Below are 24,480 nucleotides of genomic sequence, written 5' to 3'. Positions count from 1 at the left end.
GTTATATAAAATACATTCAATATATTTGTCATGCGTTCGGATATATAAAACATGATTAGAACTTAAGATATTTTGCTTCACACTTGACTAGCTAGTATTACCAAATAAAATTATACTTTTAGTCTCATGGGATAGAAAATAATATTTTTAGTCTTTTCGCCTTAGGAGAATTTTATTTTGGTCTCAAAAACTCGACATAATTAGTCGCATATCGAATTTTCTGTTAAAAAAATATTTTAGATTTTGATAAAATTATACTTTTAATCTCGTAGACAACACTTTTATTCATTTGCTTCAAAAAAATTTAATTTAATAACAAAATTGAGAAAATTCGATACATTTAGGCCTCTACCCATTCCGCCCTTGGGTGGTATTGTTAACTGGGTTGTTTTGATTTTCTGCTTTCCCTAAGTTCCATCACATATTCATGCATGTTTATAAGTGGCACCAATTTAGACATTATTTACAGTTTTGCTTGAAAGTAGGGACACACCTTGTTGCCCTGAAGGTGCTGCTTTCTTGCTTCTCTATTCACTACATATCAGAAATTAAACACACACAAAAAGAAAAAACAATAAAATCAATTATCAATTGACACTACAGTCAAAATAATACAACCACGGGTCCTTCCCTTTACAATTGGTCTACATCCAGACTAAAATCCTATCATAAGAGCATTAAAGCAAACATAAAATCTGTCAGACTTTCTCTACCCACCCACCATCTACTTGTGTCGTTATTATAGTAGATCCAGGGTTTGTCTCTTAGGGTTGCCCACAATTTATTGTCATCCCCACATAATCTAAGAAATAATCCCCCATCTATACATCAGACATGAAACAACCCAAAAGCTCAAAAAATATACACCCTTAAATTCTTAATGCATCCGAAAAATATTATTAAAAAAACTTATACTGCGGGCGCATCTGGAAGCCTCGACATTATGAACTCTAACCTCAAACTACTACAAATTAATTCCTTCGTGTTCTTCTAATTCCACAAAGTATTAAGGGGGGGGGGGTAGAATATGGATTTTGGGTTTGGAAGCACAAGACGAGGGACCAAATGTGTCTAATTCTTTCAATTTTGAGATTAAATTAACCTCCTATGGAGCTAAAAGTGCAATTTTGCCGCAAATTTTCCCTCCAAAATGGTTGAATAAAGGAAACTTACATTGCACGTGTTCTTTTTTTCTACTTTTTGCATGTCGATTAAATGTTTCGAGTTTTTTAATTTTGGGACTAAATTAGAACTTTCGTGCAAGAATTTTTAAAGTGTTAGCTCATGTTCTATGGAATTAAAAGTATAATTTTACAAGTATTGTCGATTAATTAGGATATTGCCTTTTACGCAGAATATATTTATATATATATATAACCTTTATTATTTTATAAAATACAGAAATTGCATTTTCCCTCTTAAACTATAAGAGTATTGCAAAATTAACACCAAAGTTTGAGAAATAACAAATTTTAGTGTCGTATATCCTCTAGATGAGGCATTTCGTCAAACCGTTATTATGGACAGGAAAAACACAGTCACTAATCCTTTTTTTTCTTTTTTTTTTTTCCCAAAACCACTTTATGTTATCAAAGAATAGAACCAATGTTCAACAAACTTGTTTCCATAGAGAGGTTAAGGAAGTCACACTCAATCCTAATTCAACTTTCAATTATTTACGCCCCTAAAATATCTTTATTATAATTATTCTCCTAAATATAATAATTATTATAAAAAATTATTTTAAAAAAAGTAATATCCAAAATTTATAATTTTTATACTGAGTATAGAATCTATATAAACTTCATAAATTTACATTTCTTAAAATTTTTTACACAATCGGTAAAAAATTTACATAATTTTTGCTTGTGTTGTTATATATATTGAACTTTTCTTAAATATAAATTATCAATACAAATATAAAATATTACATCAACATATATATATTGTAAAATATGCAAATCTATAATATAATTAATATATAATATTCTATATTTTTTTAAGTGACACATTTTCATTATATATGTGGACATGTAATTGAATAAAAATTTATAAATTATATAACATAGTTTTTCTATAATATTATATGGATTATGTATTGACACATATTTACATGTACCTTAACATAATTTATTTACTTTCTAAAATATATTTGCATATATTGAGTTTATAAATATATTTGTGTTCGAAAATTTATAAAAAAAATTATAAATTATAAATATTATTTTTAAAATAAAATGTGAGTAAAATTGTAAATCACTAAAAATGATTTGGGGAGATATTGAATAAAATATATTTTAGAAAGTATAAGTAAGGAGGGTATTTTAGTCTTATCAATGTCAAATTATTTTATCAATGATGTTTTTATTATTTTTCATATTTTAAAGGTGTAAATGAAATAATTAAAGAATGCAAAATATATTTAACTATAAAATTAATAACGTAATCTTTATATATATAAACTAGCCAGCCCAAGCCAACCTCCGCTCGACGGTAGAAAATTGGTGCATCGTGATTGATATTGACCACATCCTCCAAGCGGGGAGACCAACTCGCTGTTGGCCCTAGAATGCGACTCTCCACTATTGTCGTAATTTGGCTTTTAGACCTTTCCAAGTTTGGTATCATCATTTAAACAATAATCCAATTTAGCCCCATATAGGCCCATTATGTCAAGATGGGTCACTCTACTCAATAATAATTAAATAAATAAAAATATTTCTTTTCATAAAATATACTATATAAGTGTATATATACAGAAGCAAGAACGATATTTGTAATTTTTTAAATAATAACGACTCATTAATTGTAGTTATGTTAAATTTTAAGGAACCTATTCTAATTTATCCTATTTATAAAGCAAATTAATGGCTAACTTGCTCTTTTTTCATGACAAAATTACTAATGATGTGATTAAAGTTTTAACAATTAATATGTATATATTAATTGTTTTTTAAAAGTCTAGCAAATTATATTGGAATTTAGAATTACAAATGTTATTGCTCCTAAGGAAAGAACATTTGAAAGTGAAAATACTTAGGAAAATTATAATCATCCTTCATGAGATTTGACATAATTACAAATATATATTAGTTGTTTGAAAAAGTACAAATACCTCCGAATTTTAACATCCGTCTAACAACGAGTTCATTCAGTTAGATTTTCATTCAATTTTTTTTATGATGAACTAATCAAAATGTTCTTTTGAAAAATAAATTACAATTTATATATTGTAATATTTATAAACTGTTTGACCCTGCTTTGGTTGAAATAATATATAGGATTGAGTTTGATGGAATTAAGTAGAATAGGATTATACATGATAAGTTTTCTCAAGATCTATAAATTCATGTTTGATTTGATCATTGATGGACTGACTACTATATATAATATCCCATTTAATATTAATATTTTTGTGTTTGGTCAGCTTGACTATATTACATGATAATATACAAAAATAGGCCACAAAGGATAACTATTTTTAATGATATTCCAGTCATGTCCTTTTTAAATGCTTTATGAAAGAATGCATATAATTTCATGACATGTATATGACTTTATGTGCGACTATGTCTTTGTTGACTTATAACACAAAGGCAAAAAATTAAAATTGGTGGACATTTTGATCATTAAAAAAGAAAATTACCACATAGTAAGATAAGTGGGATTGTGTATCCCACCTTCCATAATCGCACATACCATAGTTTGATAGACGTAGGCCTTGTTTTGTCACGAGCTTCTATGACATAAACCGAACAACATATTATGACTACTGGATTATATTCTACATGAATAAAACAGGACCTTTATGATTTATTAGTTGAATAATACTTGACTAATTGAAAGAATATTTCAAATTCAGTTCAAGATTGATGAATAATTATTTGAATTTAGTAATTAAATAATTAAATTTGGATTCAATAATTTAGTTGCTTCATATGTTGTTGTGGGCTTTCATGATACTCTCCTTGAATGTACGTTGTTTAGGCGTCGGGGACCAAAGATTGTCAGAAGTACATGACTTATAAAGTATGGAGAAATAATGTTGTCTGAATGAGCTGGACTTGTATTTCATATGAATATATTAATTCATTAACATAATCTGAAGTTGAACATGCATAAAAACTTTAAATTAATTCAACAAAAGATGTAAACTACATACAAATATATCATACATAAATCCTAGATGTCTTGCTATTCAAGTTGGAATAGAGTGGACAAATATACAGAGAAAATAATTAATTTAATATCGTGTTTTTTGCCCATAGAGAATGACAGGTGTATAATTAAGACACAAGGCTCCACTACTATATATGTAGAAGACCCACATTATTTGCCAAGTTTCTGTTAAGTGTTGAAGGTCAGCCTTCAACTTAGACTTGGATGGAAAGTTGGATTGTATGACTGCAATATAAAAAGTAGAATTGGAATGGAAGAGGCATTGCCATTAATGATTCAATTCCCATTTCTCACCACTGCTATCGTTACATACTAGTGGCAAGCCTTCGATTAATCTCCCACACACACGTCTTATCTCTTACAACCTACAACGTGGGTGCGTCCTACCTCTCCTCCCCCAACTTGCTAAGCCAACATGGACGAAGAACAACCATCTTCACCACCACACCACCTCCGTCACCGCCACCATCACCATCACAGAAGATGGGCGGATCTAGTGAACAAGACCTTCAATAAACCAAGGGCCTTCATCATCCTGCTTCTCATATCCTTCGTCCTTGGCTACCTCACCCACTCACAACCAGTACTTTCTCAATCAGCCCAAGATTTACTCGATCACCACACCTTCTCACCACCTCGATGTGGCGATCCAGTTCCCCCCGCCTACGTCCGCCGAACAGTCATCGACCGAGTCTTCAACGGCACCTCGCCCTGGGAAGGCTTCCCCCCGCCGCACATTAACTCCCTCATCATGCAAGAATGGACCAAAGGCTGGGGCTCACAAGCCCCCGTTTTCGAGCACCTCATTCTCCAGGCGCAGCCCAAGATTATCATCGAAGTCGGCACGTTTCTTGGCGCCTCGGCCACTCACATGGCCGGGCTAATTCGGAAACTGGGGCTGGACGCTCAGATTCTCTGCATAGACGACTTCCGGGGGTGGCCCGGATACTACGACGAGGAAAAGAGCTTGAAAATGGTGAACGGCGATAGTTTGCTCTTGTACCAGTTTATGCAAAACGTGGTGAAGGCTAACGCCACGGACTCCATCATGTTTCTGCCCTTCTCGACGAGTACGGCGCTGGGTGGGCTGTGTGAGTGGGGAGTGTACGGTGATCTGGTGGAGATAGACGCGGCTCATGATTTTCACTCGGCGTGGACAGATATCAACAACGCGTACAAGATTTTGAGGCCTGGGGGGGTCCTTTTCGGGCATGACTATGTGTGGGTTGGTGTTCGGGACGCCGTCCATTTGTTTGCTCGACTCCACGGCTTTCGTGTCAGAATAGACGGAGAGCACTGGATTTTATACTAACTCCGTTTCGTCTTCCGTTCAATATTTCATGCTTGTCAGATTTCAATTTATCCATGAAAATTAATCAGGTGCCGAATGGAGTAATTAATATTAAGAGAATGATAGTATGCAGGATTAATTGCAACCAACACCCATCCCCTGACGTTTACATTTTCACCGTCTCCAAGTGATAGCATGGAGTTTAGGGGTACAGTGTACCTTGTTTTTGTTTATGAGATTTTTGTTTATTGCATTTAATTCAATTTCTGTAGTAAGATAGGATGTAGGGTAATTCTCAATAATTGTACACACACACACATATATATATATATATATATAATGCCAACATTTTTAGCAAACCCCCGGCACTATGAAATGGCCTACATTTATTTTAAATGGCAATAGCCTACGGTGATTTTACATGCACTGGACTGTATTATTAATTTGAAAGAGAAATCTAAAGGTGTATTTGGATAGATAAATGTAAATTTGAAGAAAAGATTTGGAGAAATGATTTCAAAATGACACTATTTCAAACGAATTTGTAATATATCCATCTCTATCAAAATTTAAATCAAAGGATTTGAAATTCTTTATATTTAGAATTACCTAAACATATTCAAACAATTTATTATGAAAGATTTGAATCATTCAATCCAAATGAAACATAAAATTCTCAAATTCTTCATCAAATGTTAATGTAAAGAAGTTTGAATGAAATAACATAATACAAAGATAAATGACAGGTATTTAGTATGTAGTCTTTTTGGTTGGATCCATTTCTAAATTATGAAATTTTGTAGTCTTATTATGCGAAAAATTATCATCAAATAAATTTAAATGTGGACGTAAAACTAGATTGCAATCAGTTTAAAGGTATATTTAAATCATTAATTTTGCATTTCTAGTTCTTTAACTCTAAATTCAAATTATTTTTGTTAATATTAAAGCTCGTTAGCTTAGTTGGGACTAATAGTTCCGACAATGACCTTATGATGCTCAAGGCAATTGAGAAGCATTAAAAAAGGGATTCAAACTCTCCTTAAACAAGAACTTTTTCATTCCACAGAACACTATGCAGTACAACTCAAAGGAAAAATGACAATAATGACCAAGGGAAGTCCAAATTAAACAGGACTACCAACTTGAAAAAAAAAGGGAAAATAGCAGAAACCAAAGATGAAGAGATTTCGTGTTTAATACCATAACATGACGTCCAATAGTGGTTCTGCTCAATTACTTGAATGTCAAATTGACAATCTATTCAGTCTGGAACAGCCGTAAACAATATGAAGGGACTAAATGCAATATCCTCTGAACATCATAGAACAAACTCAAAACACCGAATTAACTCATAGCTTACGTTACTTGAAATACGGAATCTTTTCCTGAGTTACTGTCCCGAGGCAGCATCTTTAAACTAAGGCAAAAGTAATTTTTTTTAACCAAATCTTTGTCAATCACGATATGAGAAACACAGCAATATCCACACGTACATAAAGCTAAAGGGAGTCAATGAAGTCCATTGTCATTTTATGATCAAATCAGAGCATCAAAACTTTTGTCACCAGCTGCAAATTACTGTAATTACACAAAATACTTCAATTAACGTGTATATATCATGCTGCAAAAATCCAAGTGTAGGAACTAACGATAAAGATATCCAGAAAATTTAGTGAAGTAGACATTCCATATCAAATTTAACCAAAATCATATGATATAATCCGAGACGAAAAACAACTTCATAGCCAAAATTCCTAAAAGTGCAAAAGAAATCGAACACAACATCATCATTAAATCTTTCACCTCAAAACCTGAGCTTGGAGAAAAACCAACGGTTCTTCCCCGTCTTAAACCTCTCCTCAAACTTAGCCTTGACCTCCTTGCAAGCGGTGACCTTCTTGTCACGGGACACAAGCGCATCGGCTGACACGACATCCTTCAGATCCACGTCGAGAGTGTAACGCGTTGGCATGATATGGTTGTAGTTGACGAGCTTAATGAAAGCCTTGACGCGCGATTTCTTCGCCTGCTTCTTGGCGGAGTCCTTGCGGATGACCTTGCTCGGGTACTTGGCGACTCCGGCGACGAGGCAGTGGCCATAGGGGCGGTCGCGTGTTCCGTCGTCGAAATTCCTCACAATGGTAGCCTTGTGGCCGGCAAACCGTCCCTGGAGGAGGATCACCGCCTTGTTTGGCTTCAAGAACTTCACCATTTTGGGTGCTTGTGTGTGCGCGGATGTGGCGTTGGCGTGGAGGTTCGGCCGCTGATGGGTTAGGGTTTCGAGTGTAGGTTTTCTTTATATAGTTCCATTCTGTGCTCTAGATGCAGAGGCTTAGGGCTTTTCTCAAGTAAAAAGAGTTAAATGGGTAAACGGCCCAAATGTTATCCATGGGCTTAAGCAGGGCTCAATCGAGTAAACCGGGTCATGTAAACCGGGCTAATTTGTTTCGATTGTGATTCTTTAAAGACGATGAATACTGCAATTTAGTTTTGTGAAGGTCATTATAGTCTAGTCTAAAGACAACATAAGGACGGGGGATGATTTCGGAGCTCTATTGACAGAAAAAACATGTAGAGCTCAAGAATGAGTTAGATTTAGCATTCAATTAACGGAATATTCTGATATCACTTTCAGCATTAAATTATATTTGTTTTCTGTATTGTTATTCTAATAATGTATAGACCAAAAAGATATATAATGTCTAGTGACTCCTTGAGGACGAAAATTTAATAAATATGGCCTTCTTGTCTGCATAACCAGTTAATTGATAATTTTCAGTTGTCAATGCAGTCGTCGTGGTGTTGGCTAAGGTTGCAAGTGACATCAAGGTAGCAGATAAAAAAGCAGGGCTAAAGGGAGTTAATGAAGTCTGATTCGGGTTGAAATCTATGTGACCTCCTTGATCGGGTGAACTGGTCATTCAAGCGGTTTGAGATCGCTACCTCTCCCAAACTAGTTTTTGGGCCCTAGAAAAAAAGAAGCAAATCGTTAGGTTTGTTGGGGTGACCCCCAACTAAAACTTTCCAATGCTTAAGTCATTGTTTGACTTCAAAGTCGTAAAAGCAGGTCGTTGGCGAACTGACGAGTCGAAGCGACAAAAAAGTAAAGAGTGGTGGAAAGGGCGTACCATAAAAACATTGATTATGGAGTATTTATAGTGTAAGAGTAATGGTCTTGTTGGTCCAATAAGTGTTTTCCACGTATCTCGAGTTGCTACCAACCCGACCCGAAGGGAAATGCACGAATTCTCCAATAAAATTGTAATTATATGTCTATTCAAAAACAAATCAATCTTTTTCAAACAAAATTAAAATTTTCCCATCAAAGTCCATTGTCATTTTATGATCATATCAAAGCATCAAAACTTTTTTCACCGTCTCCAAGGGATAGCATGGAGTTTAGGGGTACAGTGTAGCTTGTTTTTGTTTATGAAATTTTCTAGTCTTATTATGAGAAAAAGCATCAACAAATAAATTTAAACGTCGACGGAAAACTAGATTGCAGTACGTGGACTAGCCCAACGGACTAACATGTATGATTGATATGTTTTAATATGAGAAATGCACCTTCTTTTATCTCAACAAATAAAATAATTTTATTACGATAAGTTATAATTTATCTACTACGTCTTCCATTGCTCTGTCATGTAACTTCGATAAAACAATATTGGGAATGAAAATTTTGAATAATTATTATCTTTTGGTAACATTACATGTTAAGATTAAAAATGTTATTGTTTTTCAACAGTTTTAATTAGTTTTCGACATGTGATTTAAAAAATAATTTTCAAGGTGTAAATATTTAATAAAAAAATGGCATTTTTATTGAAATATGTATAGAGAAATACTTTTGTCAAAATTCATAAGACAAATTAAAAAATAAAAGTAAAATAAAATAGAATTAAGTTTTACGATTTTAAGTTCACTCCTACATTTATGGTTGATATATTCATAGAAAAATAATAAGAATGGAGTGGGAATAAAATGAACATCCTAAGTAGTTGCATTTATGATTTGCTACGTTTTAGATTTAAAAATCACTTATTCCATGAAAATTTTATTTTATTAGATAAGGAATTAGACTTTCTCTGTTTGGTATTAATATAACAGTTGAGAGGGCTTTATGTCAATTTTTATTTGGCGGTGGTTGCAAATAGAACATAGTTGGGGGACGTAACTGAAATTTTCCACTTATATTAGGGTTTTGAGCAGTCAGGACCCTCAGCACGCGCATCTCGCTCTATTATATCTCTTGTGGCGCTCGTCTACGGGAGCCGCCTCCGGACTTTCTTTTCTCGAGTCTCTCGTGAGTATGCTCTCTCCCACTACGTATCTATGTGTTTGACTGTCGTCCGGCTTGATTCTTGACGTCTTTAGGCTCGTTGTTAGTGGATTTTATGTTTTTGAAGCTGTTTGATTGTTTTATTAATCGTAGTTCTCGACCTGGTTCCTGAGAATTTGATGGAACAGTTATCGTGGATTAATGTTTGCCTTTTTGTGTTCTGGATGAATTCTATCTACTAATCACATGTTATATTTATCGAAAGTTTTATGTATTGAGCTCGTAGTTGAATATAGGACGCTCCCTTTGATATTTAGAAGAAATGTGGCATCTGATGCTGCTGGAAATTTTTGTGCAAGTTCATTGCAGGCGTGTCAAGGAATTACTATTTTATCATGTTAGCTTGGTTTTCTATTGTGATGCTCAGTAAAACTTTCTCTAACATGTGATTGTTGGATGTTGATATGTTTGGGCTTCTATAGATCTATAGTTCATTTATTGTGGTGTCTATGGAAGTTTTTAATCTCTTTTGACTTTTATGCATGATTCAAGTCTTGCAGCTTCGTGCACAGGAGCAGATGATTTTGGAGTATCATGCATTCTAACTAGCAACATGTGATATCTTTCTATAGTATTGTCCGAAAATTATTTAGGTCTAGGGTTTTGCTCATCGCGAAGATACTTGCTTCTTTTTACATGTTATCAATGTCTTGTATTCATCTTCCACCTTTTTGAAGAATTGCATTGTAATTTTTTTTATCTTGCTGTCAATTGCAGGTAATTTTTGGAGCATAATCTCCAGTAAATTTGATCGACCTGTGAAATAATTAGAAACTAATCAAGATGGTGAGCATAATTTTCAGTTTTTCAGTGTATTTTCATATTGTGATTGGAATATGTGATGGCCTCTAACAACTAGTGTTTGGTTAATTTTGCAGGTTAAGTTCACTGCAGATGAGCTCCGTAAGATTATGGACTACAAGCATAACATTCGTAATATGTCTGTTATCGCCCATGTCGATCATGGTAAATCTTATATCTTCAATCTAATATGTTCATCTTTTTTTTTTTTTTTTTGCAACAAACTGTCAGATTCAACTTTCTAGTTTGAACATGAAGTAACTTTTATTTACAATGTTCTGGCAGGGAAGTCCACTCTTACCGATTCGCTTGTTGCGGCTGCTGGTATTATTGCCCAGGAAGTTGCTGGAGATGTAAGAATGACAGATACAAGAGCTGATGAAGCCGAACGTGGTATCACTATTAAGTCTACTGGTATCTCCCTGTATTATGAAATGACTGATGAGGCTTTGAAGAACTACAAGGGAGAGAGACAGGGCAATGAGTACCTTATCAATCTTATTGACTCCCCTGGGCACGTGGATTTCTCTTCTGAAGTGACTGCAGCTCTTCGTATCACTGATGGTGCCCTTGTTGTGGTGGATTGTGTTGAAGGTGTGTGTGTCCAGACAGAGACTGTCCTCCGACAGGCCCTTGGAGAAAGGATTCGCCCTGTCTTGACTGTTAACAAGATGGACAGGTGTTTCCTTGAGCTCCAAGTGGATGGTGAGGAAGCCTACCAGACGTTCCAGAGAGTCATTGAAAATGCAAATGTCATCATGGCAACTTATGAAGATCCCCTTCTGGGAGATGTCCAGGTTTACCCAGAGAAAGGTACTGTTGCCTTTTCTGCTGGTTTGCATGGGTGGGCTTTTACGTTGACAAACTTCGCGAAGATGTATGCATCCAAGTTTGGTGTTGATGAGTCTAAGATGATGGAGAGGCTCTGGGGAGAGAATTTCTTTGATCCGGCAACTAAGAAATGGACAAGCAAGAATACTGGCTCCCCTACGTGCAAACGTGGTTTTGTTCAGTTCTGTTATGAACCCATCAAGCAGATCATCAATACTTGCATGAATGATCAGAAAGACAAGTTGTGGCCAATGTTACAGAAGCTTGGCGTCACAATGAAGTCTGAGGAGAAGGATTTGATGGGGAAAGCATTGATGAAGCGTGTCATGCAAACCTGGCTTCCTGCTAGTAATGCTCTCTTGGAAATGATGATATTCCATCTTCCTTCCCCCTCAACTGCTCAAAAGTATCGTGTAGAGAATCTATATGAGGGACCACTTGATGATGCTTATGCTAATGCCATCAGGAACTGTGATCCCGAGGGACCTCTCATGCTGTATGTATCTAAGATGATTCCAGCATCTGACAAGGGTCGGTTCTTTGCTTTTGGTCGTGTATTCTCAGGGAAGGTCTCTACTGGTTTGAAGGTTAGAATCATGGGTCCGAACTACGTCCCTGGAGAGAAAAAGGACTTGTATGTCAAGAGTGTGCAGAGGACTGTTATTTGGATGGGTAAGAAGCAGGAAACTGTTGAAGATGTGCCATGTGGGAACACAGTTGCCATGGTTGGGCTCGATCAATTCATCACCAAAAATGCAACCCTGACCAATGAGAAGGAAGTGGATGCTCATCCAATTAGAGCAATGAAGTTTTCAGTTTCACCTGTCGTGCGTGTTGCTGTGCAATGCAAGGTTGCATCCGATTTACCAAAACTTGTTGAAGGTTTGAAGCGTTTGGCCAAGTCTGATCCTATGGTTGTCTGTACTATTGAGGAATCTGGGGAGCACATTGTTGCTGGTGCTGGAGAATTGCACCTCGAGATCTGCTTGAAGGACTTGCAGGAAGACTTTATGGGTGGTGCAGAAATTATAAAATCTGATCCAGTGGTTTCCTTCCGTGAGACGGTTCTTGAAAGGTCTTCCCATACAGTTATGAGCAAATCGCCTAACAAGCACAATCGTCTGTACATGGAAGCCAGACCCTTGGAAGAGGGCCTTGCTGAGGCCATTGATGACGGACGCATTGGCCCAAGGGATGATCCCAAGGTTCGTTCAAAGATCTTGTCAGAAGAGTTTGGTTGGGACAAGGAGCTTGCAAAGAAAATTTGGTGCTTTGGACCCGAAACCACCGGTCCAAACATGGTGGTTGATATGTGCAAGGGAGTGCAGTACTTGAACGAAATCAAGGATTCTGTTGTTGCTGGTTTCCAATGGGCGTCAAAGGAAGGGCCTTTGGCTGAAGAAAACATGAGAGGCGTTTGCTTTGAGGTCTGTGATGTTGTTCTTCATGCTGATGCTATTCACAGAGGAGGTGGTCAAATTATTCCTACTGCTAGAAGAGTTGTTTACGCCTCACAGCTCACTGCAAAACCTCGTCTTTTGGAACCTGTATACCTTGTGGAGATCCAAGCACCTGAGCAAGCTCTTGGTGGAATTTACAGTGTGCTGAACCAGAAGCGTGGGCATGTGTTTGAGGAAATGCAGAGGCCGGGTACACCTCTTTACAACATCAAGGCGTACCTTCCTGTTATCGAATCATTTGGTTTCTCAAGCACCTTGAGAGCTGCTACCTCTGGTCAGGCATTCCCCCAGTGTGTGTTCGATCACTGGGATATGATGTCGTCCGATCCACTGGAAGCAGGATCTCAGGCCTCCACTCTCGTAGCTGAAATTCGGAAGAGGAAGGGTTTGAAGGAGCAGATCACACCACTCTCTGAATACGAGGATAAACTGTGAGCATGAAGTTTTAATTTAATTGGACCCATTAAAATGCCAGATCTGGCTGAGTATTTTCTTTTTGCTCAATTTTGATTTCGTGGTTGGCATTTTTCTGTTTTTCGTGTATTATGGTCAGGAGTTGCCTTCGGATTCTGTTGAGTATTATTACTAGGATGAGGATGTTCTGTTTTTATCTTTTCCCTTTTGCTTGGTTCTTGTACTGACCTTGACATTTGACAACTGGTATTCATTTGGTCTGTTTAGTATTATGCTCATTATATTACAGGTGTTAGCCTTGTTAAACTTTCGGCTTCAGGCAGCCACGTGGAAAAACTTTTTTCTGTTCTTAGTTCTTTTTTTATAATCCGAAGCGCATGGAGTTTGAGATGGATATGTTTCGATTTGTTTTTTTGAATGTTTTGTTTTACAATTTGAAGATAGAGAAGAAAAATAGTTAAGTGTGTGTTCAAAGATAGATGGGATGTTTGGGAATTTATGTTTTTAATTTAAAATATTTTAAAATAAGTGATATAGTTTTAATATTAAAATTTGGAAGATAAAAATTACGATCAAATTATTATTTTTATATATATTTTTATATATAAATATGTATATATATAAATATTGTATGTTTAATATTTTAAGATAAAAATTATTGTTTATTATCAAATCATGTCTATTTTATATTATATATATAAATGTGTATATATATATATTATATACATAAAAAGTTAAAAAATAAAAGAATACACAAATAAGGTGTAAAAATACAAAAATAACCATTTGATGTGTTTTTCTTGTCTCGAAAAATGCAAAACATGAATCCAAACATTGCCTAGAGTCTTGGAGAACATGATGCATTCCCAAATAATGTGGAAGCACTTGCATAATGCCGCTACATCTGTTGTCCAAAGCTAGAAATTAAAATGTCTCTTTGAATTTGAGTGTACGAGGCAACCCAAAATTATAAGCAGTTATACGTTCGGTGTTTCGACTGTTGGAAATTAAAGATCATATAAGGTATCACATAATTATTGATACACATTACACGTTAAAGGGTATCAGTAATTTGGTTTTGGAACCTACAGCGAGATAAGTCAAGGAATACCAGATTTCTACGACTTGATTACGAGATTCAAAGTGAGCCCTTGGATCTACAAGCATGTCCTTTGTTATCTCTTAGACCAACACCCTCTTCTCGCCCTCGTGGATTGTTACTAGACTATCCATCCAAATTCACACGCCTTAGATCCTTGGAGACTTTGGTAATGTTCCAAGAGAGAATAGAGAAAGTATTATGGGGGAGCTTCTATGAGAATGTATGTAGTATGAATTGTGTTTTCTTGTATCCATTGGAGCACCTATTTATAGGTGTGTACAAGATGAATCCTGATCCCACATAAATCTGGGAGACTACAAACACTGTATTAGACGAAGTTCATCCAAGAGGAGTCCTTGCAACCAGATCTTTGACTACAAAACTCTATCAAATGTAGATGTATATCTAATAAGTATATTACACAGCCTAACTAGTCGCAATTCACAAAACAACCCAGACGAATTCAAGTATATTCTGGGATGGGATTAAAGATCCCAGTTCTCTAAAAAGATGGAGGCGGGCAACTTGGATGCAAGCGCTCCTCCACCCAATATAAATACAAAGCTCTTTTACCAAATTTAGTGGAACGTTTTTTCTAGATTTTACATGTGCTGCCAAGAAGCCGGTCCTATAAGTTTAGGAGTGCTCTGATACTTTTACCAGGAGATATACAACTTAAGAAAAAATTTATCTCGAAAAGAAATTACAACATTAGCCTAGCTGCTAACCTCAAGAGGTCAAATGATGTGCTCATATTGCTCCCTTTGTTTATCACTAAATGACTTACCGGTTGAAGAAACCTGGACCTGCTCGGGAGAGGAGTTCCTCGCCAGCATCTACGCTCATCTTTATCATATCAACAAAAGCATATGGCCCTCTTCGAGAAGTTTCAAGTACTGTAATGAGTAACAAAATAGTTAAGTGAAAATATCACATGCCATCCAGAGTACCAAAAAGTGAATTTTTCATTCTCTTTACAAGTCATCATTAAATTGTTAGTACTATACCTTGGGATCCATCAGGGGATGCCACCAATGCTTTAAAAATGCAATTTCCATCCTCATCCCGATGAGCATATCCTAAGCATTGATGAGAAATGAGGATCAGAAGTCAGTTCTTGTACCCTAAGCAGTACAAAAATAACCGAGAGAACTCAGTTTAAAATTCTTGTAGAGTGGAGTGCGATATACCATCTTTTCATCATCACTTCTACATGAAATTCCTATAGCCCCTTGAGCTACAGCAGGAAGCATGTCATCAATGGAAAGCACAGATGCAACATTTTCTGTCATGTTTAACCTCTTCAACCCTGCTAATGCCAGTAATGTTGCTTGGACGACCCCCTCATTCAATTTTCTTAGCCTAGTCTGTACATTACCTCGAAAATTCTCCAGCACCTGCAGCAGATTAGGTTTAAAATAAAATAGAAGCAACAGTAAAATATATATTGCTTTGTCGACAACCAAGAGAGTAATTAATGCTAACCGCAAGAACAAATTAAGCATGCAAGAAAGACTGCTCATACTATGCCAGCACGTAACATTTTGTCATGGCTCCAAAATAATATCTGAAGTGGAACCGCCAGCTTGAAGAAATTTAACTAGCAATTACTGCTAACATAATAATAAGTGATAATTTCACCAAGCACAGATCTTCATTGCTTCGTTTCAATATCTGAGGATCTTTATGTCCACAATACATGTGATGTGTTGCAGGTAAAACTCATAAAGATTAAATAAGTTGTGACTAAGAGTTGGAATTTACGAAATCCAAATGAATTCGGGATCAAGACCCATCAAGAAACATTACAGAGGACTATAAAGCCAAAAATGGGATATGATCTCCTATCCTGTTAAAGCATCATGTTAAAGAGAACTTCTTGATTTGAGCCTGAACTGCATCCAATACGATCTTTTCACGGCCACGAGAAAATATATCACACATACATTAGAAGGGGCAGCTGGATATAGTTTCTTCCTGACACAAAGTGTTAACCACCACCTTGCCCTTTAACCAAAAAAAAAAAAAAGAAAAAGATAAAAGAAGAGAAGACCATCTGCTTAGTCCCCTGTATCTTAGATAAACAGAAAAAGGGCTTATAACACTTATCGCAACCAGGGAATGGGGCTATGGGATGTCCCTGACATGTAGGACTCAATCAGCTTGCAGCCCAACTGAACGAGAAATTCTTTATGCCTGCTTACAAGGGAAAACTAAAAGTTGGGAATATCTCTATACTTGTAGACAGGGATAAACCTTGTTTTAATGTTTAATCAGTGGCATGAAGATACAAAATGAATGTGCAAGAAAGAACTCCAAAAAAATCGCAAAGCAACCATAAATTGACAATATTTGATATATTACAAGAAGTTATTATATGTAGTTTCTAATTAATTAAATGACATTCATACCTTTTTTCCTAAGGTAGGCAAAATGAGTAAATACTGTTACAATACACTAACGTTTAGTGATGGATATCTATTGAGAAGTTGTGACTTCCTTCTCAATGAAGCAGTGCCCACTATGCTTCCTTCAGGAAGCTGAGCCAGAGAGGAGGCACTCAAGCAAATAAAAGCATCTCGGACATCTTCCCGTGGGAGATTGCAAGGTAATATAGTCTTTTCTGGAAGATATGTTGGAACATCTTTCATCGAGTGTACAGCTATATCAATGTCACCATTAATGAGTGCCTCATCTATTTCTTTTGTGAATAAACCCTTTCCACCAATATCTGCCAGTGGCTGACTTAAAATTTTGTCACCAGTAGTTTTAATGATCAAATCCGGATTGCTCCCTCCTCAGCTAACTCAGGATGCGACTCTATCAGTTTATCTCGTGTTTCATAAGCTTGGGCAAGGGCCAGTGGACTGTCCTACAAAGAATATTAAGATGAAGCCATTCAGCAAAGATCAAAAAAGAGAAGCAAATATTCTACGATCAAATTCATAGATCAGGACTAATCAAGAATCATATATGGTGTTCCTTCGAAAAAACCAAAAAGTCTAAAAGCATGAAATTGAGGGTTGATATCATTTAGCATGATATGATTTTCTTTTTCCCACAAGCTTCGGAAGAAAACTAAGACATAACTGAGATTAAGTACCGAAAGAAAGCAATGTACGAAAAACTCAACATGCACATATCAGTGAAAACAGTTCTAGTTCATGCTGGACTGGACGAGACGACTGAAGACGTAAGGGAATAAAAGTCAAGCAACCAATCGCTATCCCATGTCCAAACGACTCCGAAAAGCAAGTTTCCCGACAAAAATCATTTAACACCATTCTTAAGAACAAAAAGTTCAATCATCCATCATAACTCAAGCTCAAGCAACATTCTTTAACTGGTAAAAGAGCATTGAAAGACAACCCACATCCAAAAACCCATAACCCACAAAGCCAAAGCGGCCAAACAAGAAACTTAACCTCCCTCTAGTGCCAATTCTGATCAAAGCGGCCTTCGTTTCGGTCTTCTCCTCGACAGCAACCAAAACCCTCGTGACAAAACTTCTGCCCCGGGAAGAAGCTGAAGAATTACTAGTGCTCGGCGAAGAAAACCCAAGAGCTGAAACAGAAGCAGAAGTGAGATTACTGGAAAGAGGGCTCGTGTTAATACGAAAATGAGCTTGAATTACAGTGGGCATGGCAGTCTCCATTGCTGACGGAATGGAGATATGAGAAAGGATAGCGTTGAAAGGAGAACGTTTTAAGATTTGGGTTCAAAGCCTTTTCCTACTTTTACTGCAAGCATTTCCACACCAGACATTTATCCTGTCACCAGCCTCTGGACTTGCTAAAAATTCACCAGTCCCATGGATCAATTCAAACTGAAGATATGCAGAAGCAGCCAAGTCCATGAAACTATAGTGGGCCTTGTATTTGGATTTCTTATGCTGAACATGGGCCTTCAGTTAAAGCCCATTATTAACTTGGGCTTGTAATTGGTCCAAATAACAAATTTTTGTAATTTTGTTTGAGATAGTGAATTGAATTAGATGAGATGTAGGTTGTACAAAGTCTAAGCTTTTAACCAAACCTTATAACAAGTGGTATCAAAGCATAAGAAACTCAAACACCTAAAACTCCTCATGGATATGGAAATGTGAGCAATTCATATTATATTTTTTTATTCCAAATCCTAAATAAATGTCGTATGCATAAAACGATCACTTTACCCAACTATAAAACTTTCTTTTTCTTTAATTCATATTAAAAAATTATGCAGTGAGTAGTAAGCGATTGATGAAACATGGAAAGAGAGTAAACATTAATGATAATTTGTAAAAATAGTAATTGAGTAGTGTTTAAGCCCAAAGGACATAGTGGGCCTAACACAGGTCCCATAATATTCAGGCCCACTATCCGTTCCCGCCTTATCCGGAACCGGAAGGGCTTACATTTCAAGCTCTCTGCACCGACAAGACAGACGAGACTTTCATGTGCAGTGCTCTGGACAGTTATGTGTGTGATGCCACAATAACTATATATCTACTTTCATTTTTATCACATCTCATCCACAAATCTATTTCATACGTTTGATGTTAAATTCAAAATACAAACACCGGGGAACAACATTATTTGACATATAGCTATTCTTTTTCTTTTCTTGGTATACAAATACGTAGATGGAGACGATTCTGAGTATTTCTACAAGTCAAGACAAGTTTTAAATATTGTACAATTTTCCTATCAATATAGTGGTCACATCATATATAGATTTATTATTATTATTTTTATCAAAACAGTGATTATATAATTTATACTTGATTTGATAAATTTGTAATCTTTCAAGGAGTCGTGATCCGCAATTCAATATGATGTGATCGCCCAAGAGATGATGATTCGCAATCTAGCATGATGCGATCTCCCTAGGGGAGATGATCTGAGGTGCTTATCCTAGATGTTTATCCCTGAAAAGATGAAAGCATGTTAGGCTAGTAAGATGGTTTCCGACAATGATTTTCTGATGCATGAGTCAGTTCGAATTGGAGATGATCATTGACGATCTCAAATAGTAAATTAGGTAAAAAGGCAATAAATATGTCTCACCATAAATGCCATAAAAATGAGGTCATCTATAGGCTAAATGTGCGCACATTCTGTTCCACGTGGCATTATTTCAAATTATGAGTTGTCATATGACCTATGGTCTAGATCTCGGTCATTGGAGCAGGTCCGATTGAGCTACCCGACCCAGGATTAAAAGATGCGATGCTACCCAAGATAGAAAGACGCGGACCTAGGAGCTCCAGTGGTGTTTTAGTATTGTTTGGAAGGTTATTTATGACTTTTTTCAAATAGATATGATATACTCCAATCAACTCGTTTGAATAAACTCATATTAAATTAGATAAATAACTTTAACCTTAATAATTAGACAGATAACTAGACTAAGATATAATTGAATTTTGGCACCCACACGTTCTAGAGTAGTGTTGTATATCATTTAAAAAAAGAAAACGAGGGAAGAAAAGTGAGATGAAAATAGAACGGTGGATGCATGTGAAATGGGAAATGGGGATAGTAGTAGCAGTAGAGGAGAGGAGATGGATTGGGCCACAAAGACAAAGCCCCGTGAATAATGGCAGCACTATCTGGATTCTGAGGGGGGGTAACGGTCAAAACTTTTGAGAGTGAGATGTAAAAGCAATAATGATGGGGAGTGGGGAGTGGGGAGTGGTGCATCATTTTCCAATATAAATCAATTCATTATTATTCATCTCTTCTCACCATATCTACAACTTTCATTCAATCACCAACACTTATCACTCACTTTTGTTTTTTCTTTTATTTCAGCCTTTAATTCCTCTATTAACTAATTAAAACCCGCCCTATCAATCTTCAATTATTTCAACTTACACCACCCCAAAACCAATCTTAAAGAAACCCAGCTTAGAATCTGTCAGAGAAACTCTTTTTTACCTAATGTGAGAGAGAGAATGTGTGTGGGATGCTCTCTATCTATATCTATATCTATCCTCATCTCCACTTCAACAATTTCCCTCTTTTTTCATTTCCCCCTCTCACTTTCTTCTCAATTCTAAAGAAAAAGGTGGGGAGTTAATGGAAGCAATAATAGCGTGAAGTGAGTGAATTGTGATTGAGGAATCCACCACTCTTACTTCTATTTCAAGTCCTCAATCTCATCAACCACTCTTTTTATAAAATTTAAAATAATAAATTACAGCATTGTTTTTATTAAAATTTGTATTATTTAAATAAGGCTACTAGCACTCCACACACTTTTGCTCACTTTCTTTGTTGTACCTCTGCATTCTATTAATGTCCACCACTCTCCCTCCTTCCATTTCCATTGCAATTTCATCATCATCATCATCATTGTTTTTTTTTTTGGGTCAAGTGGGCCAAATTGAGTCTACAACACATGGACGACATTTGGAACAATTGATTACAGCTAATCCAATCTTATAATTTCTTTAAATAATATATTTTATATGTACGCAACTTCTAATTGGATTAATGGACTAAAAGAATGATCAATCATAATTCAACATCTATATATATATAATGTGCCATACATTTATCTATCTTGATAAAATGTTCTTACACAAAGTATATATTGTTGATCTGAATTGTAAATTCGTAAATTTTATTTATATAACTATATATACATAACAAAACCAGCTTTCTAATAAGTGAAAATTACACACTCGTACAATGTTATTTTTAATTACGATCAAACAATACACACAAGTACGAAAATATTAAGGATATATAGACTATAGTTGCCCGACAAATGGGAAATGGAATTTCTCTCTCTCTCTCTCTCTCGTTTTTTTCCCCCTTTATGAAGACCTCATTTGGACGCCAAAGCTGAGAAGACCGAGGGCTTGGGAAAACGCAGCTCCAGTCCAGTTGCCACATTAATTTAATTACCTTAATACGAGCCCGTGTCTGTACGGACTCACTCATACATACATACATACATAATAAACTCACAATTATCTTTTATATATATATATATATATATATATATATTATTGTTGTACTAAAAACGTACCCCATGTGGGTTACGATTTTAAAGATACAAATAATTGATGATTCAACAATTAATATTCAATACTTTTAAACAATAAAGTAGGTGAAATCGAATAGGAGTAATGCAACAGGGCCGCATCTATTTGTCGCAAGAGGAAAGCATAAAGAACAGCCAAGACTGAGTGATAATGTGCAAAGGCAGAAGATTGCATTTGCACATATATCATCAGATGTTAGAAAGGAAGATTACATTGAAAGCATCATCATCGTCAGTTATTGCAATGGATGTGTGAATGCGTGAGTAACGACATATACCCAGAAAAATAATTGGCCTTTTGCCTTTGTCGCTGTAGCTTTAGCCAGCAAACTTCGCGGTCTTGCGCATTTTGATGATAAAACCCAAGTGTGTGACAGCGCACTTCATGGCCCGGGGTTGGAGATCATGCCCCTCTCTCTCTCCCTTGCTCTTCAACACACATCTATACATCCCTGTGTTAAATATACAAAAAAAATTATTTACATTAAAATATAATTGAAAGCAAATAATTAATTAAAATACACTTATTATATGATTAATTTAATTGAATCCAAAACTAATCTAACTAAGAATTTTTGTAAAAATACAGGGTTAATGAATGCGTGTATGTACACATAGTAATGTACGTAGTCATCCCTGTATATATATACGCCTGCACGTACATATATATGTAGATTAAGAAATGTAGTTAGTAGATGATGACAAGTAGTAGTGTAGTTATCGGTAAATGCTTATCTCTGACGTATATTGGCGGTATCGTCTAAGAAAGAAGCACGCAAAACCACGCAAGATGGTAACAAAAGAGAGTTGGAGAGAGCAGGCAGCAGCATGGGCAACCAACAAACGCATTTACTTGATAAATTAAATAATACTGAGCTACATGCAATAATTTGGATAATACTCGTTACTAGCTATAATAATAATAATAATATAAAATAATTAATATCCTGCTTGGGAACTGAATATACATAAACATATATATAATATTTAATATGCAGCATTGGTTTTGGAGTTAGTACTTTATTTTAATTAATTATCAGAATCCAACAAACTTGTCTAGGAAATTGGGAAATACGAAAAATAAAAAAGAAATTAGAGTTAGAGTAAGTAGTCACATATGATATTATGTTGAATTAATTAATAAAAAGAAAAAAAATGTGAAAATGAAATAGCAACAAGAATAGTGGGGAGAACCTACCCCGCCCCATGAAGCATCAACAATCCACCTGCACCATTCAACATGCAACTCTTCTCTACTACTATATATATATATAGCTTTAAATAATAAATAATATTGTTTCAACCTTATACAACAGAAATTAAATTAATTAGAATAAAAATATATAAAATTGGAGAAAAAGAAAAAAGAAAAAAATGAAAAAGGAGGAGAGATGTAGATGTAGAGTATGTATGATCTCGGGGAGCGTTACGCCATGCGCTCCTCCTCTTTCTCGCTCTATGTATTAAACTTTATCACGAATTCCACAACCAACAAACGATACAAAATCAGAAGAGTCAGATTTAGATTCAGACTCAAATTCAGACTGAGACCACCCCTCACTCACTCCTCACACGTGTCAAACATTTCCTAAAATTAATGAGAATCTAAATTAAAAATAGTAAAAAGAAAGTAGGAGAGAGTGGGATGGACGCAGCAGGTATTCCGGAATAACCCCTGGGATTTAGCCGGAAACATGGACTAGACCCCATCTCTTATCTCATCAAATCACGTTAAACAGGTCGTGATCAATACAAATAAGATGAGGGGCCTTTCTGGTAACCCAATCAATCCAGCAAACGCCACTCCCATTAATTCCCTACAAAACAAACAAACAAATCCCATCTCCTTCTCTCACTACAATTCTTCTTCTTCTTCTTCACCCCTTTAAATACTCCAAAACAAACATCTTTTCACCAACTTTTTCTCTCGCTCTAGCTTTGAAGCCAAACCAAACCCTTAATAAACCCCCCACCCCCACCCCCACCCCACCCCACCCCTTTGCGCATATATTTGCATGCCCCTTCTTCCCTTTTACTTTGCTTTTCATTTTTCCTCTCCACCTCACGATTGTTCTTTTCTCCCATCTCTCACTTCCCTCTGTCCAAGAACCGAATCAATCAAAACTCTCAAGTATATATTTACATAAACGGGTTATATTCTATATTAGAAGCAGAGCAGAATAACAAAGTCAGAGATAGATATTGATACGTTTATAATTGCTTTTGGGATCAACGAATACCAAGAAAATTATCTGTGATTAATGGCTGTTGAAGCTCGGCATCTGAGTCTTTTTCCTCCACAGATTCTCAACAACAGGTAGGTTCAGTAATGGTGGTTTGGTTTTTTCTTTCCTTTCTTCTTCTTCTTCATTTGGATGGGAGTTCATATGCCTCTCGGGTGAATTAATGCAGAGAGTTGATGATGAATAGTGTTGAAGGCATTGGAAACGCGTACGGTGCTCCTATGGGATACGGACTCGTGGCTCCTTTATCGGGAACAACCACCGCGACTGAAACTGTCCTTCCCATTTACGGTTCGGCGATGCCGGAAACTGTTGCCGGGAAAACTGCTGCGATTAAGTCTGATAGTGGCCTAACGTACGCCGTCCCGATTTCGAGGAAGCGACCCAGAGATGCCATCAATCCTCTGGTTTCGTCATTACCGAGCGGCGTCCAGAGTCAAAGTTCAAATAACCGTCGCGGTTCTTTTACTTTCCTCGGAGAAGATTTCTCGTTTCAGTTCCAACAGCAGCAATTGGAAATCGATCGCTTCATTGCTCAACACGTATGTAAATGATTATATTTTCCAAGTTTTCTGACTTGCAAATATTTCATCATTCGTACGGTACGGTACGGTACGGTACGGTTTATTAATATGGCGTTTGATGAATTATCTTACAACAGACTGAAAAGGTGAGGATGGAAATTGAAGAGAGGCGAAAGAGATACTCCAGGAGAATCGCAGCGGCCGTGGAAGAAAACATAATGAAGAAGCTAAAAGCGAAAGAAGAGGAAATCGATA

The 24,480-nt window shown here is 36.1% G+C and overlaps 5 protein-coding genes and 1 pseudogene across 6 annotated transcripts in view; 3 read left to right on the top strand and 3 right to left on the bottom strand.

Annotated features, from left to right (window-relative positions):
* Nucleotides 4,204-5,741, top strand: LOC105175073. Its single transcript, XM_011097395.2, has one exon. The coding sequence runs from the start codon at nucleotides 4,595-4,597 to the stop codon at nucleotides 5,489-5,491; it is 897 nt and encodes a 298-aa protein (XP_011095697.1). The 5' UTR covers nucleotides 4,204-4,594; the 3' UTR covers nucleotides 5,492-5,741.
* Nucleotides 7,068-7,769, bottom strand: LOC105175072 (60S ribosomal protein L27-3-like). The gene has a single exon (XM_011097394.2). It carries the CDS (start codon nucleotides 7,683-7,685, stop codon nucleotides 7,278-7,280), a length of 408 nt encoding a protein of 135 aa, XP_011095696.1. The 5' UTR covers nucleotides 7,686-7,769; the 3' UTR covers nucleotides 7,068-7,277.
* Nucleotides 9,662-13,607, top strand: LOC105175070 (elongation factor 2). 2 transcript variants are annotated; one of them, XM_011097392.2, is made up of 4 exons: nucleotides 9,662-9,779; nucleotides 10,533-10,601; nucleotides 10,694-10,781; nucleotides 10,902-13,607. In XM_011097392.2, the coding sequence occupies exons 2-4, from the start codon at nucleotides 10,599-10,601 to the stop codon at nucleotides 13,340-13,342; spliced, it is 2,532 nt and encodes an 843-aa protein (XP_011095694.1). In that variant the 5' UTR covers nucleotides 9,662-9,779; nucleotides 10,533-10,598; the 3' UTR covers nucleotides 13,343-13,607. The 2 variants fall into 2 exon arrangements, with proteins under 2 accessions (XP_011095694.1, XP_011095695.1); XM_011097393.2 differs by having other exon boundaries at nucleotides 9,715-9,783.
* Nucleotides 14,126-16,605, bottom strand: LOC105175069 (porphobilinogen deaminase, chloroplastic-like). The gene is made up of 3 exons (XM_020698473.1): nucleotides 15,614-16,605; nucleotides 15,431-15,502; nucleotides 14,126-15,319 (listed from the first exon to the last, which is right to left on the bottom strand). Exons 1-3 carry the CDS (start codon nucleotides 15,944-15,946, stop codon nucleotides 15,275-15,277), a joined length of 450 nt encoding a protein of 149 aa, XP_020554132.1. The 5' UTR covers nucleotides 15,947-16,605; the 3' UTR covers nucleotides 14,126-15,274.
* On the bottom strand, nucleotides 16,746-18,219 carry LOC110013020 (annotated as a pseudogene).
* The window catches only part of LOC105175068 (probable BOI-related E3 ubiquitin-protein ligase 2), a gene marked incomplete in the record, with an annotated part of 1,716 nt that continues 685 nt past the window's right edge, over nucleotides 23,450-24,480 (top strand). Inside the window, 3 exon segments of the mRNA XM_011097391.2 lie at nucleotides 23,450-23,775; nucleotides 23,871-24,243; nucleotides 24,363-24,480. Coding sequence (XP_011095693.1) covers nucleotides 23,720-23,775; nucleotides 23,871-24,243; nucleotides 24,363-24,480 — 547 coding nt within the window.

The sequence above is a fragment of the Sesamum indicum genome, linkage group LG12 (genome assembly GCF_000512975.1).
Source record: "Sesamum indicum cultivar Zhongzhi No. 13 linkage group LG12, S_indicum_v1.0, whole genome shotgun sequence".
NCBI lineage: Eukaryota > Viridiplantae > Streptophyta > Magnoliopsida > Lamiales > Pedaliaceae > Sesamum > Sesamum indicum.
Note: the sequence above shows the minus strand (reverse complement) of the source record. Positions and strands in the feature narration are given on the sequence as shown.